Consider the following 14,212-nt stretch of genomic DNA (forward strand, 5'->3'; position numbering starts at 1 on the left):
AAAATTAAATGAGAAAAAATGCAAGGAAAATGCCGACAGGCTTACACAAGACAGTTTTCAGACTCGGAGGCATATGATCATCTCTGCAGATTATGCAACAGGCCCAGATCACGTGAGGCCATGAGGGGATATCCACGCAACTCAGTACCAAACACTAGCGCTCACAGAGTGAGCAAACACAAAGTGAGTACCCCTAACGTCAGCTCAGTAGTCTGTAATAGATTGTAGTCAACTATGAAACCTTGGAGAAAGGCTTAACACTGTGGCTATGCCGCTAAGTCCCTTTTGATTTTTGTCATAGCTCAAAATCGTTCTCCCACAACTCAACCTGAGCCATGAACACCCCCACCAGTTTATGATATGACCCATCACAATGGCATGACGTCAACGGATCTTGACAGACGGAAGTCTTGACAGACGGAAGTTCTTGACAGCAGCATATTGGTTTTCAACTCTAATACCTTCTCTGTCTATAAATAGACACGAGAAGGTAATAACACATCCTCCTAAGTCAATTTGTCTCACACCATAATGGAAATAGCATCAACTCACATAGTTACAAACTGGTACAAGTCATTTCTTGTTAAATTAAATTGAAATATCTCTGTGGATAAATGGGGTTTGAAAGATTTCTCAACACTATATTCTTAATCCTATGTAATTACTTGAATTCTCATGTCTGGAGTATCACTGAAGAATTTAAAACTCTAAAGATGAACAAATATTATAACATAACAGCTGCCTGAAGGATTGTATCATAAACTAACTACATACGTACATTTCTAAAACAGTTGTTTTTTCTTGTTCAAAGTTTGAGAGAAATCACTTGTGACTTTGGGCAGGTCAGCCTCATGAATGAATGGAAAAAAGGGCTGAATTTCAAACAGGATAAAATCTAATCTTTTTTTTGACTTTGTATAGAAAGACTGACAAATCATGTCACATATGATATTGAATGTACTTTTGGGAATACCATAAATTCTAAAGACATTTCTAAAGATATCTGAGTTTCAGAATGCCAGTGAAATTGATTGGTAAGCAATGACTCAATGTGCTTAAGGTTCAAAAAAATTACACACAATCACGGAAAAGCATATAACATGACAATGTCTTTAATTATGATCATGTATCATTTGTTGTATTAAGTAGATTTCTTGCATATGTATAAAATACCAGGTAGAACACCTCATAAAGCAAATTAATGTTGCGCTCAAAGAAAAGTGACTTTTCAACACTACAGCTATGACAGGTTTGAGTGTAATTCTACACATAATGCTAAGAATAATGATGGTTTCAATCAAGGTTCAAACTCACAACGTACAGTACCCAATCACCTAACGTAGAAGCCATAGACAAAAGCTCAGCCAAATCCCCAATCTCAAAAAGATTGGTGCAATAACCTAGCTAAGTTATTACAATTTTGACTGCGACCTCCCCACACACTGTAGAGTTCATGAAGTACTGATTCTCGTACCCTAACTATCATACACCGTACACAAACAAAGAGTTTGTGAGTTGCGGTACAATGGTTTGCTGGTATACCATTTCATGGCTATCCTAAATTGTATGCATCTCAATTAATGCAATGCCAAGCTCACTAATGTTTGCCACAAAGTCTTAATAGTAGTAATTAGAACAACATTCTAAATGCAAATTAGAATGTTTGTGTCTGGTGAAGATACACTGACATACCTCCATTCTGAAGAGACAAGCAATTCGTATTGCACATCGTATTCCATCTAAACAGTAATTAGCCACTTCTTGGTCATCACAGTCTTGGAGACCTACACTAAAAGCTGCTAGGAAAGGAGTCCATGCAATCTGAAAATAAAATTAATACTGAATATAAAAGTATTGCAAATGTTCCTGTACCTATTACATATCCATTATGTCTGTATTGATGTTGCTATATAGTAGGTTAATCACAGTACTGGAATACTGAAAACAGCCTTGTTTTAAAATAAAATAATACCACCAGTGCTTTGACAGGAAAAAATTGGGGGTTGATTTCATTTCGTACTCTTCACTTCTCATAAACATCTATTTCTTGACATAATGAACAAAACATTGGGTCATATTGTAAAGTGTTTTATGTTACATACTGTAACATCAACATACACATGGCTCTGAATATGAATCAAATACTGGTGTTACAAACTATGTCATTACAAGTGTAACACACTGCCATTGTAAGTGTTACACACTGTCATTAAAAGTGTTGTTCAAGTGTTACACACTGTGTTATTGCAAGTGTCATACACTGTCGTTGCAAGTGTCACACAGTGTCATTGCAAGTGTTATGCACTGTGTCATTGCAAGTGTTACACACTTTGTCGTTGCAAGTGTTACACACTGTGTAGTTGCAAGTGTCACGCACTGTGGCACTGTGTCATTGCAAGTGTTACGCACTGTGTCATTGCAAGTATTACTGTGTCATTGCAAGTGTTACATACTGTGTCGTTGCAAGTGTTATGCACTGTGTCATTGCAAGTGTTACACACTGTGTAGTTGCAAGTGTCACACACTGTGTCATTGCAAGTGTTACACACTGTGTTGTTGCAAGTGTCACAAACTGTCGTTGCAAGTGGTACATACTGTGTCACTGTAAGTGTCACACACTCACTGCAAGTGTTACGCACTGTGTCATTGCAAGTATTACTGTGTCATTGCAAGTGTTACACACTGTGTCGTTGCAAGTGTTATGCACTGTGTCGTTGCAAGTGTTACACACTGTGTAGTTGCAAGTGTCACACACTGCGTCATTGCAAGTGTTACACACTGTGTCATTAAAAGTATTCAAGTGTTACACAGTGTGTCGTTGTAAGTAAATTGATAAGTTATTCATCCTATAGGCATACATAAAGACGCAAACTGTTTGGTCATTGGAGATACATATAGATTCTGTCTCAAACTTTGTCCTTTGTAGCCTAATTGATAAAGTTCCAATTTTTTAATGCCGTCAAACTTAAGTTGTAATGGTGCACACTATTTGTACAATATTTAAATGCATAATGTATCATTTACCTTAAACATTGGTCTGACGTGTTCATGGTGAGTTGCCATCGTAAAATTGGACTGTACATGACTAACACTTTCCATCAATGCTTTGGCAGTCATAGCAATAGTATCCATTTCAAAATTGTACAGTAGCCTTCTTTGCTTCTCACTAGATACACCTGTTCACACAGAAAGAAAAGTATCTTACAATTTTTCCCATCTTTTAGTTGGTGAATGGATGAAATGAGTTTTTGAAAAGTGTCTCACCAGGGCATTTGTGTAGAGTGCTTGCCTTGTTGTAGTGTTGTACACATGGTAAAACCAGAGTTGAGGTACAATTCCTTACACACCTGATATTAACATGTTAGATACAACATACAGTATCTCCTTCGCCACTAAAGCTTTCCCATAAGACAGATTATTTGTTGCAAAAAACATCAATCATAGGATGTTACTTGTCATGCTAGTTCCTTACCATTACTTTGCTTCAAAAAGTACAGATGAACTCAGGGTTTGCTCTGGCTACTCAAGCTGATTAGCCTTTTTGGCTAATACAGTGTGAACACAAGTAGCCAGATTTTTCTTTTGAGAGGTGAGGTCAAGGGTCACACACATTCATCTCGAAGGGTCAAAGGTGATATCATTAAACTCAAGAGTAATGATAACCAAATATTTCAGGTCTGCCACTTTCTCATCATCATATGTATCCTCAGTGCTGCTTTAATAGTTCAATAAAAAGAATGCTTCGTATCAAAACTCATGCATGACTATTGAACACCACTTGTGAACTTTCAAACGTCAACCAAAGAAATTGTGAAGTACAAAAAAATACAGAAAAGAGTAACATCCTCAAGATCGATGAACGTGGCATGGCATGCCATGATCACACTGATATTGATACACGTCCGTGCATGGCCAAAAGACAGCAAAACTCAGTAACAATTTCCAAGCTAAGTAAACAGTGTTTTACAAAGCTGTTTTAAATCAAACTGGTTTGCACAATCCCTCGATATAGAAGTGACATTTTGGTGACATTTCAGCTTGAATCATACCTTGAGATAAAATATAAACGTGAAACAAAGACATCATGTGTGCTGCCATTCACGTTCAAGAGCATGGTGTGAACCCGTGAACTGGCATGTGCATTGGCTGCACGTAAAAGCAACTCTACTTTCCAAGATCAAACGGTCCGTGTCTTGTTAAAACAACAGCATAGCAGTGAAAATTGTAATGGTCACCGGTAAAACCGCTCTTCACAGATGAAAGGATGATCGCTGAAAACAACTGAAATTGCATGTTTAGACTTGGACTATGACAACCTCCCGGGAAAACAGGACAGCGTGAACGTGAACAATGGCGGACGTATAACTAGAGTGGGACTATTCTATTTAGGTAACGGGGACATTTCGGAGGGGCACAAGTACATGTATTGGGTATACGTGCCATTTTGCTCACGATACTATCACGGGAACTTCGATGTCCCATTAGCTTCTTTTATCTGAAAGTAATTTTACCAACTTGTACGACCCATTATACTCTGAAAACAGTGGCAGGGCTTATACTTAGATGAGTACGATAGTACTATGGCGAAAGACTTCCCAAGAAGTAAACAAAACACCGCAATGCAACAGAACATCGTAGAACAAAGTGACCGAACGTACAAATTTTGAGTCGCCAGTCTGGCGATTGTTCTGACCGTCTGAGTCGCCAATGAGTGAATCAATTCGCCATTTTGCCGTCTGGCGAGCGGTAGCGCGAACACTGATGAACTTTGCCAATATTTCATTAGCACCATATTAAATGACATACAAGCAGTACGTATGTATGTATGTATGTATGTATGTATGCATTTATGTGATATTTAATTCTCTTCACAAGGCTAATTAAATGTATCTTGGAATCTATCATTCCTTTATTCTCTCCATCATAACAGGAACTCTTACAATGCAAGAAATAGGACTGCTAACAAAATGACCATGTGAAATAGAATAGCTGGTGTTGGAAAGTTTGTCTATGTCTAGAAGGTTAAGCAGTGACACTGGATTACCTTCACTGCAATCAACAGTATTCTCACAACACTGAATTCATCTGTCAAAACTGCAAAAGAGATTTGCTCACAAATTATGTGGAATACTTACTTGGAGCTTTTGTTGTTGGTTTACTTGAGGTTTGTTTCATTCTTATTTCATTGCCAGCTATTTCATCATAAATATCAGAAAGGAATTCTTCTGGTAAATCTTTGCTGTCATTGATACCCCGGTTCATTTTTATGTATTGCTCTTTGGTCATTTTACGTTTCACCTGGCAATAAAAACAATAACAATATATTTCTCCCACATCTCAGTCTATTTATAGCTGTATTTATACCTGCAGTAGACCCCCTGACCATTCCACTACTTTTTCTGCTTGTCCTTGTTCAACATCTCCTGTTTTTCCTCTTTCTGCTAAGATACCAGAAAATTGACTTGATCTGAGAACTCTGATTTCATCGACAAATCATTCATTGTAATGTAATGACAAAACATCTTAACAAATGCACTAAAACAAACTCATCATGGTGAAAGATTCTGAGCAACCTTGCCAACACATGTTTATGGAACTAAGCCACAGTTTTAAAGGTCTGGTGAAATCAACCTGTACTGTTGAGCTATTTAGCTTCCACATGGCAATATGTTGTTACACTAACAACAGAATGTCTACATAAAAGTACGCACGAGTGCTAATTTTTTTTATATTTCTATGTGCGGGGTCAATTTGGGGTCAATTCGCTAAGCTTAGGCCACACTCTCACTTTGGTCATGGTTGGCACACTCTGACGTCACAATGCTGTTCATTTACGGTCCCAATGCCATCCCTTATCTCTGCACCATATCCGCTAACACAGCATGTTAACAAAGTAAGTACCTCCACAGGGCAACCCACACCAGCCATCCATTTCTCACCAGCAGACTCTCCCACTAGCGCTACGCCTGTTGGAGACTTGCTCGACCAAAAGAATACTACAAGCGCCGTCTACTTCGTTAAACAAAATCTTCGGTCAATGAAGGTCGGCTTTGCCCGTTCACGTAAATCGTATCAGTAATGACTCTGTATCGGCAATGTATACAATGCACACATGCATAAGAATAGCATTGACACGGTCAGTATCGACTTGTCTGCTCTCCTAGACAGACCACGTTTAGATGCAAATTCACGACAAGAAACAAGATACAACAACCAAACACACTTCTCTGTTGTTCTTTTGCTTTTTCAAACCAAAAAATCATTTTAGTGCCGGTAATTATCCCTCGTAAAAATTGGATCAATGACGGTTTGAACTTCACGATGCCTTTGTGAAAGGCTAATGGCAATTGACTGCATTAAAAATTTTAGCGAATCAGAGCAGCCGATACATGTCAGTGATGTAAACGAACAAATCACAGAATACAATATAGATTGTATATCTCATGATTGGATATATGGAGGACAAGCTTAAGAATGAGACCTCGATTGAGCCAGAAGTTAAGCGATAAACCTGGAAGTAACTTAGTGAGAATAGAGTATGTCTTGTGTTTGCACAGTTCATCACGTTTGTTATGTTTTCTTTTCAATTTTAGAAAGATTATTGCCTTATCATCGATGAAAGAGGGTAAAAGAAGCAATCTGTGCATATTTCTCCCAGCGATCATCCTGCTTTTCGGTGGCGATTTCCGCCGCCTGACAGCTAGCTGCTTCGGTCAAGTGGCAAAACTTGTAGCTATGGCTGGCAAAACTGAATTTCACATCAAAATATATATTCGCAAGCGTGGAGAATCGTTTTGATAGAATTTTCGCCGCATTCAAGTATTCATTTATCGCATTTTGCAAGTGTTGCAAGCGTTAGCGTGAACGGAGTAGGAAACCAATTATGCAAGCCGAAACCCTAGAAGATAAGCTTACTCCCTGTAGGGAGCTTACAAAGGTGTGAAATACTTACTTCCCATTATCAGTGTTATAAGATACGACGTTGGGCAAACTTTGGAAAGCCGAAAAAAGTCGGGGACACGCCCACATTGCATTTTCCTTTTAACATATTTAATGATCGTGCGCGCTAAACGAAAAAAGAAATAAACATAACTGTTCTATAGATCATCAACTGTATTTCTGTGATTTTGCAACATGGGCATTTCACCAGACCTTTAAGAGACCAATACAATGAGTAATTTTCCAAAACCTAGCAACTCCCATACATCTGCAATTTGTGTGTAGAACATCACAGTAACAGCAAAGTTTACATAAAATGCATGCACTCAGTGTAAAATCACTGTTTTGTGTTTTACTGTAAAGATTAACATTCAACTGAAACTTTGAACAGATTTCATGTACAGACATGTCATACACAACTTTATTTTGTACATTTCTAACTTCTTCCTACATCTAAAATTATCGGTAAAACTTACCTGTGAACTATGTAGATCAGTTGTCAATATAATGATAGAAAAGGCCAACACATAGGCAGTGTCAGCACTTGCAAAAAGCCCTAAATTAGGATTATTCTGACAGTATCTTTGGGCAAATTTTTCCATCAAACGATCAATTTTCTGAGCTTCTCCAGGTAGGTGGAATTCATCAAGAAATAACCTAAGAGCTGAGACAATGTCTTTATCACCAAAGTCCATATGGTCCACAAATGCATACATGACTTCTTTGTTGAACCTACCAAAGTAACAAAACATACCAAAGTGTATCATTCAGGTATCAAGATATTTGACATGCCACCATGGTGACTTATGAAACAGATGTCAAAGTCGCCTGTCTACTGATAAATGTAATATTAAGCAACTCTGTCAAAATTTGTGTATGCATTACCTTATTTCTGAGCCAGATATTTTCATATTATAGTAAACCTTTTCAAACTTACACACAATGCTTCCATACCATCTCAAAAGAATGCCTTCTTAGAATACAGATAAAAAGAATAGTACAGATCACATTTTCAAGTAGTATCATTTGTATATATTGTGTGGAGATACTGCATACACAGAAACAATAACTGTCACTTTTACAAGTAGAAGTGTTTTTTCCTTCAATCCTGAGACTGCCACAAAAATTAGAAAAGGATACTCACGAATCATTGTCTCCAAGAAAATCTCCAATGACAACCTACAAAGAAAAACCAGAGAAACAGATACATGTAGAATAATGTAAGAAAAACATTTTTCATCAATGCATATTGCAGCAAACGAACTGTATATATCAATGACCATTCACTTAAGTGTTAAGCTGCTATTTGCTTGTTAAGGTTCCAAGACAAGAAACTGACCTTTTAAGCTAACAATTCTCTAGTGGTTAATAAGCTCAGAACCCCCGTAAATTATATATTTTCAGAAAGCCTAGATATAGAGAAACATTTTGTTTACATAACTATCACGTCACGGGTAATTCGCGCAACCTTTCCAAAATTGGTTTTCCCTATGTTTTGTTTCAATGCTTTGAGATATGTGGCTGAAATTTGTGTTAGTGCAAGCTGTTATAAGCAGCGTTCTGTTACAATTTCAAAACTTGCGTACGATTTTACGGGCAAATAGATTTTTATTTGCGTAAAATGTATCAAAAATACATATGGTAGGAATTGGTCTCTGAAGTGAGTTGGGCAGTCTTTTCTGTAGAACTTGGGGGGATTTTCTTTAATAATGGGCATGCTCTATTAACAAAAAACAATAACCTGGGGGGCTTCAAGGTATATGTATAGCTGAACGCTTGCCATGCCGTAATGCATGTCTCGTGTATGATCGTTGAGCAGCCTAATGACTTCATGTTCAAAGAAAATACTTTCTGACTACGAAATTAGTGTTTTCAAAGGGCCAATAACAAGTCACTGACAATGACATAGTCCCCACTTGTAAAGGAATATTAGTCTTAATGGGGCAGGGAAATGTGGTCATTAAGAAGTATCACTGGAGTGTATATGTTGAGATCTATGGGCACATAGGTCTATGTCGTTGTTCCCAATTTGAAACACATGAGGCATGTCTAAGTTATGGTTCTAAATCGGGAAAAAAGATCAGACCTCTAGCTGTATTGGCCAGCCAAGAAATACATATGCGCATAATAAATGAGGTACAAGATGTGACATCTTAAGGTCTAATATCCTATCAAAATTGGAGGGTATAGAACTTGTGGTTACTGAGTTATGCATATATATGTATAATCAAGGTCAAAGGTCATCGAGGTTACGTGACATTCTGAAAAAAAATTGTATTGCTAATTAATCCCTATATGCCAAAAATCAGACCTCCAGCTCTATTCGCTTGCCCAGAATTAGATATGTGCATAATTAATGAAGTACAGTGTGTGTTGTCATAAGGCAGTGTTTTGCCCAGGAATTGTAAAGGTGGGACACAGTGTCCCATGATTGTTAACCCTTAAAACGCCATGCCCGTATATATCCGTACACGCCTAACTCACGCTCAGCGCCATGCACGGATATATCCGCACACGGCCTGAGGTTCGCTCAGGCAAAGTTTGGAACTTGATTTCCCGCGTTTAACAGGTCACCTGACAAATAAATCCATTCCTTACCCTTTGAACCCACTTCAGGTCCATATAAGGACTAAAATAATGACATCATCAGTTGTAACTACGGCAATTTCCAGTAATTTGAGCGACCTTTCGAGGAAATCGGGTCGACTATTTTTACCGTGAATATCTAATCAGATCTGGTCGCTGACTTCGCCGAAGTGAGAGACATTCTGAACGCTTTTTCCTGCTGTACATCCTAAAGACGATCGTTTTGTGACAAGTTATTGGCCATTTCTTTATAGAAATGACATATTTTCGTATTTTTTGAGGATAATCTCTGAGAAAATGAAGACTTTTTTGATCGGCCGAACGTGATTTTGAAGTTGAACAGCGGCTTGAATGGCGTCACCACGGAGCATCGCATTGACCAGCCTCTCTGAAAGCTCAAGTTTGAGTATGTCAGTTCGGTTTTCTAGGCCGAAAACACTAATGATGAAGAAATTTAAAAGGATTTTCACGAAATATTAATTTAATATGTGATTTTGGAGCGATCAGGTCTGTTTATGTCAAGTAAACTTTGGTATCGCGGCATTCTTCACCGTGTATCGAGACGGCCAAGATGGCCGCCGATCACGAGTTTGTGTGTACAAAACGTACAACACGGCACGTTCCGAACTGTTGATCTCGCGTCATATTCCTACGTCTATAACATATTCTTTTGTCGAAATATACCCGATATGTAATTATTTATATCATATCTATTGGTTTCTGTTCATTTACTGGCGAATTATGTTGCGTGCTCGTCAAAATACGTGATCAAACTTTCATATGTGTTCACATTGACTGTCATGATTTACGGAGACGTCGCGATCAAACGTCAGGGCCAGTACGGTTATCGAAAGCGTTCAGAGGCGAATGTCGTTCTTATTGTACCTCAAACTTATTTTATTTAGTTCTTGAATCAAATTTATTTTCTCAGAAGTTCAGGTAGTGCGTTTTTGTGGTGAAATTTTTCGTCGTTTGCCGATCACAGGGTAGTTAATAACGTAGCTGAATACAGGCTCTGATTTGAATTGCCTTGTTAGATGGCAGCTTATTCATGATATCAATCAAATTAGTTGTTTGTGTTTACTTGCAATGCCAAAATCTTTCAAACATATCCTCTCTAACTTTAATGGCAACATTCATTCCAAAACAACAACAATTGAATTATATCTGATAGCAATCAGAATCCAAATAAAAAAATAAAAACAAAGATTTTTCCTGGTTACATGGTTTCACCGTTCGATGCAGAAAGAAATACACAAACAAACAAACAAACAAACAAATAAATAAATAAACGACAAATGAATATAAGATGTTGTTTACGAAATTCAATCATGTTGCTGATTAAAATTGTGTCTTGAGCTATATTTCACTTGTGTTATATGCTTTTGTGTAGCTGTGTTGAAGGGTATGTGGTATTGACAAATATCAACAATTGTTTGTTTGTTTATTATTTACATTTGATAAGTTCCGCTGCTGAAAATTTTCACCAAAATATGTGTCTTTTCATGACATTTAAAATGTGTAAAAGTTTGCAGGTTTTTGGACTATAAGATCTATTTTTAGAGTCTTTTATTCATTTTCAATACATTTTGAACCAAAAATGTGCTTTTAAGCCCATTTTCCCACCCCCATTTGCTAAACCAAACATGGAAAGACTTCTTGAAGCTTCTCCATTTCCTGATCTTTGAAATTCATAGTGGTTTGGCTGGGCTTCCAATCACAGGAAACACACTGTACCTGTCTAAAAGAAGTGTAACATGTCAAGTTTATTGGTTCAAAAAGTTATTGGCATGGGAGGCTATATTGCATGAAAGTCTATGGCGTCTTAAGGGTTAAAATAGGGGGACACTGAGTTACGATAGGGGTCAATGTGTGAGCGAAAAACGCAAAGCAAAGTGCAAGTAACCAAGGCAGAAAACATGTAGACATGTTTAAACATGTAGGGCTGTTGTTTTCCATCGAAAATTTGATATCATGAATACATACATTCATTTTAAAATTAAGATTGCTGGATGTCTCCCATAATGGTTTGTGACAAAGTCATTTTAACTGGTTGTATTTACGGTTTTTAATTAAAAAAAAAAGACATCATCATGATAAAATCAATTTCATGCGCATTTTTCTTTTATGGGGATTCTTGCAGGTGACTGCATTACATGTGTTTAACAGAAATAAAGAAGATGTTTCATTACACTTATGACTCCAGAACTAGAAGTGGTTGAAGACAATAGTTTGATGCACATTGTAACCTGTTTTTTTATTACTGCTATAAAGTTCTCTTCTTTTTTATAATTGCTCTAATGACTGACAATTTTCCCTGAAAATTGCAAAAAAGATAGTTTAAAAACACAAATATCTGACAGAACTCCTTGATCCTCATGGTAACACATTGCCATAAAGTTGTTTTGGCAAGCTAGGTGGTTCTTGTTAAGATCAGCTACAATCGAGCTAGGGGGTCTTGACTATATAAGGAATTCAGCATGGTCACCTCGATCTCTCTGGCTTGCAGACGATCGAGTTGTATGAGATTCCTTCTGGGGAAATTTGAGGCAAATTACTACTTTGAAAGTCAGGGATATAGTGTTTCAACAAAATTGTGGGGTTGATGATATTTTTAGGTGAAGTCATGAGCTTCCAGTACACCAAAATACACGTACAGTCAATTCAGTTTGATGCCATGTGCCCGGGCTAGTATAGACTAGTGACTGAAAATTTGATTCTTCGTACTTCACTGTACTAGCATATATTTACAAGTAAACGTTTCATTCAAAGTTGGTGGTCAATAAAATTTGCTTTGTGAAAAGTTTGTTGTTCATTTTACAAGCCTTCCGTTTCTGAAATCTTTGTCTGGTTATCGGGATCATACGTGGCCTGGTATTTAAGTCTGTCCCTAAGGCTGCATGGCCCAGTAGACGCACATTGCCTTGCTCATACCACGAATCGTAGACTGAAACAGACTAACTGATTTTCCAATAGTGTTTACATTGTGACGAAAAAATAGACTAATTTTAAATGTTTCATTGTCTCAATAGAGAAGCAATAACTGTATGGGCTATCAAGTATGTAATTTGGTAGCTAAAAAGTAGTCTCTCTGTGGACGCTGGACTTACAATTCTAGCCCTGATTTTAGTGCGTCCCTATGACCCATGTCCGGTATTTTTGCGGGACATTGTTGCTAATTCTGCGTCAAAAGACGCAAGAACGCACTCTGGGCAAAACACTGCATAAGGTCTTTCATCCTACTAAATATAAAGGACATAGCACTTGTGGTTACTTATTTATTGACATAAACGTATATTTTAGGTAAAAGGTCATCGAGGTCACATGACATTTGGTCAAAAACTTTCTATCCTATAGTTATCCCTATATACCAAAAATCAGAAATCCAGCTCTATTGGCTTGCTCATAATTAGATATGCACATAATTAATGAGGTACAGTATGTGGTGTCATAAGGTCTTCCATCATACCAAATATGAAGGGTGTACCACTTGTGGTTACTGAGTTATGGACAAATATGTATATTTGAGGTCAAAGGTCTCCGAGGTCACGTGAAATTTTGTCAAATAAATTGTATTGCTAAGTTATCCTTATATTAGGGTGGCCAAGCCATTTTTTTCTATTGTTTTCACACTCAATTTCAAATTGAATTTGGCAAGAGTGGTGTGAAAGAAGAAAAATAAAAAAAAATGAAGAAAATTGGTTCATCTGATCAAAAGTTATGAATTTTTTTGTATTTAAAAATGACAATTTTTTCGGGACAACTTTTGGGCATTTTGTCAACTTTCTGCCGAAAACCCAGTCTCACGAAAGTTTGACAACCTGTATTTTTTTATTTATCCATCATAGAAACATTAAACTTTATGTATTTAATCAAAATTTAGTTGTTTTTACAGAGGAATCAAAATTTTACAGCTGAAAAAGCACATATTTTGAAATATTGACTGTCAAAATTTCAAAATATTTGGTTTTCTTCCCGCGGCACCGTCAAAAAATGAATAATTTTTCAAGATTTGACAATTTTTAAAAAGCCGTATCTTGGCTTCTGAAAATCAAACTCTTATGAAATTTGGTGAACATTTCAAACAACAAAAGTTATTTCTATGACAGAAATTTCAACAGTCTATTAAATTTGAATATGGTCCTTTAATAATCATCAATTCTGCATAAAATGTCTAAATTTTACTGAAATTTTACGTTTTTTTTATAAATTGGGATCAAAATATCTCATGAGTTATAATGTATTTCTCCTTGCATTTTTCTTCATGTAATGAGTTAGTAGAGAAAAAAATAAAATCATATTGTTCAAAATTGTATTGTGAGAAAATATAAATACAAAAATGTCTGAAAATATATAACGAAAATATGTAACTTTGCATTCCTCCATTGAAATTTTAACTCGAACATCACATTTATTTCTTAATTTTATATGAAATATCTTATGATGATACTTTATGATACAGATTGTCAGTAATTTTTATTTATAATAAATATATACATTTGTTTTCACTTATTTTAACATTTATTTTAGCTTGTTTGGCAACGATATGCTTGCCAATGCAAAAAATCAGTCTGCCACTGAGGGCGCTTTCTATTTACCGAAATGCGTCTTTTCCTCGTGTTTTATCCAAATATCGTCAAATACTTGTCTCTAACAACGCATTTATAACTTCTGGATCGAATTATTC

General features: G+C 36.6%; 1 protein-coding gene across 4 annotated transcripts in view; it reads right to left on the bottom strand.

Annotated features, from left to right (window-relative positions):
• Positions 1-14,212, bottom strand: part of LOC139132401 (brefeldin A-inhibited guanine nucleotide-exchange protein 1-like) — a 183,288-nt gene that overhangs the window by 76,932 nt on the left and 92,144 nt on the right. For all 4 annotated transcript variants that reach the window (XM_070698743.1, XM_070698742.1, XM_070698745.1 and 1 more), the window contains 5 exons: positions 8,084-8,118; positions 7,416-7,671; positions 5,136-5,298; positions 3,025-3,176; positions 1,693-1,821 (listed from right to left, as the gene is read on the bottom strand). In XM_070698743.1, coding sequence (XP_070554844.1) covers positions 1,693-1,821; positions 3,025-3,176; positions 5,136-5,298; positions 7,416-7,671; positions 8,084-8,118 — 735 coding nt within the window. The remainder of the gene's footprint in view (positions 1-1,692; positions 1,822-3,024; positions 3,177-5,135; positions 5,299-7,415; positions 7,672-8,083; positions 8,119-14,212) is intronic.

The sequence above is a fragment of the Ptychodera flava genome, chromosome 5, assembly GCF_041260155.1.
Source record: "Ptychodera flava strain L36383 chromosome 5, AS_Pfla_20210202, whole genome shotgun sequence".
NCBI lineage: Eukaryota > Metazoa > Hemichordata > Enteropneusta > Ptychoderidae > Ptychodera > Ptychodera flava.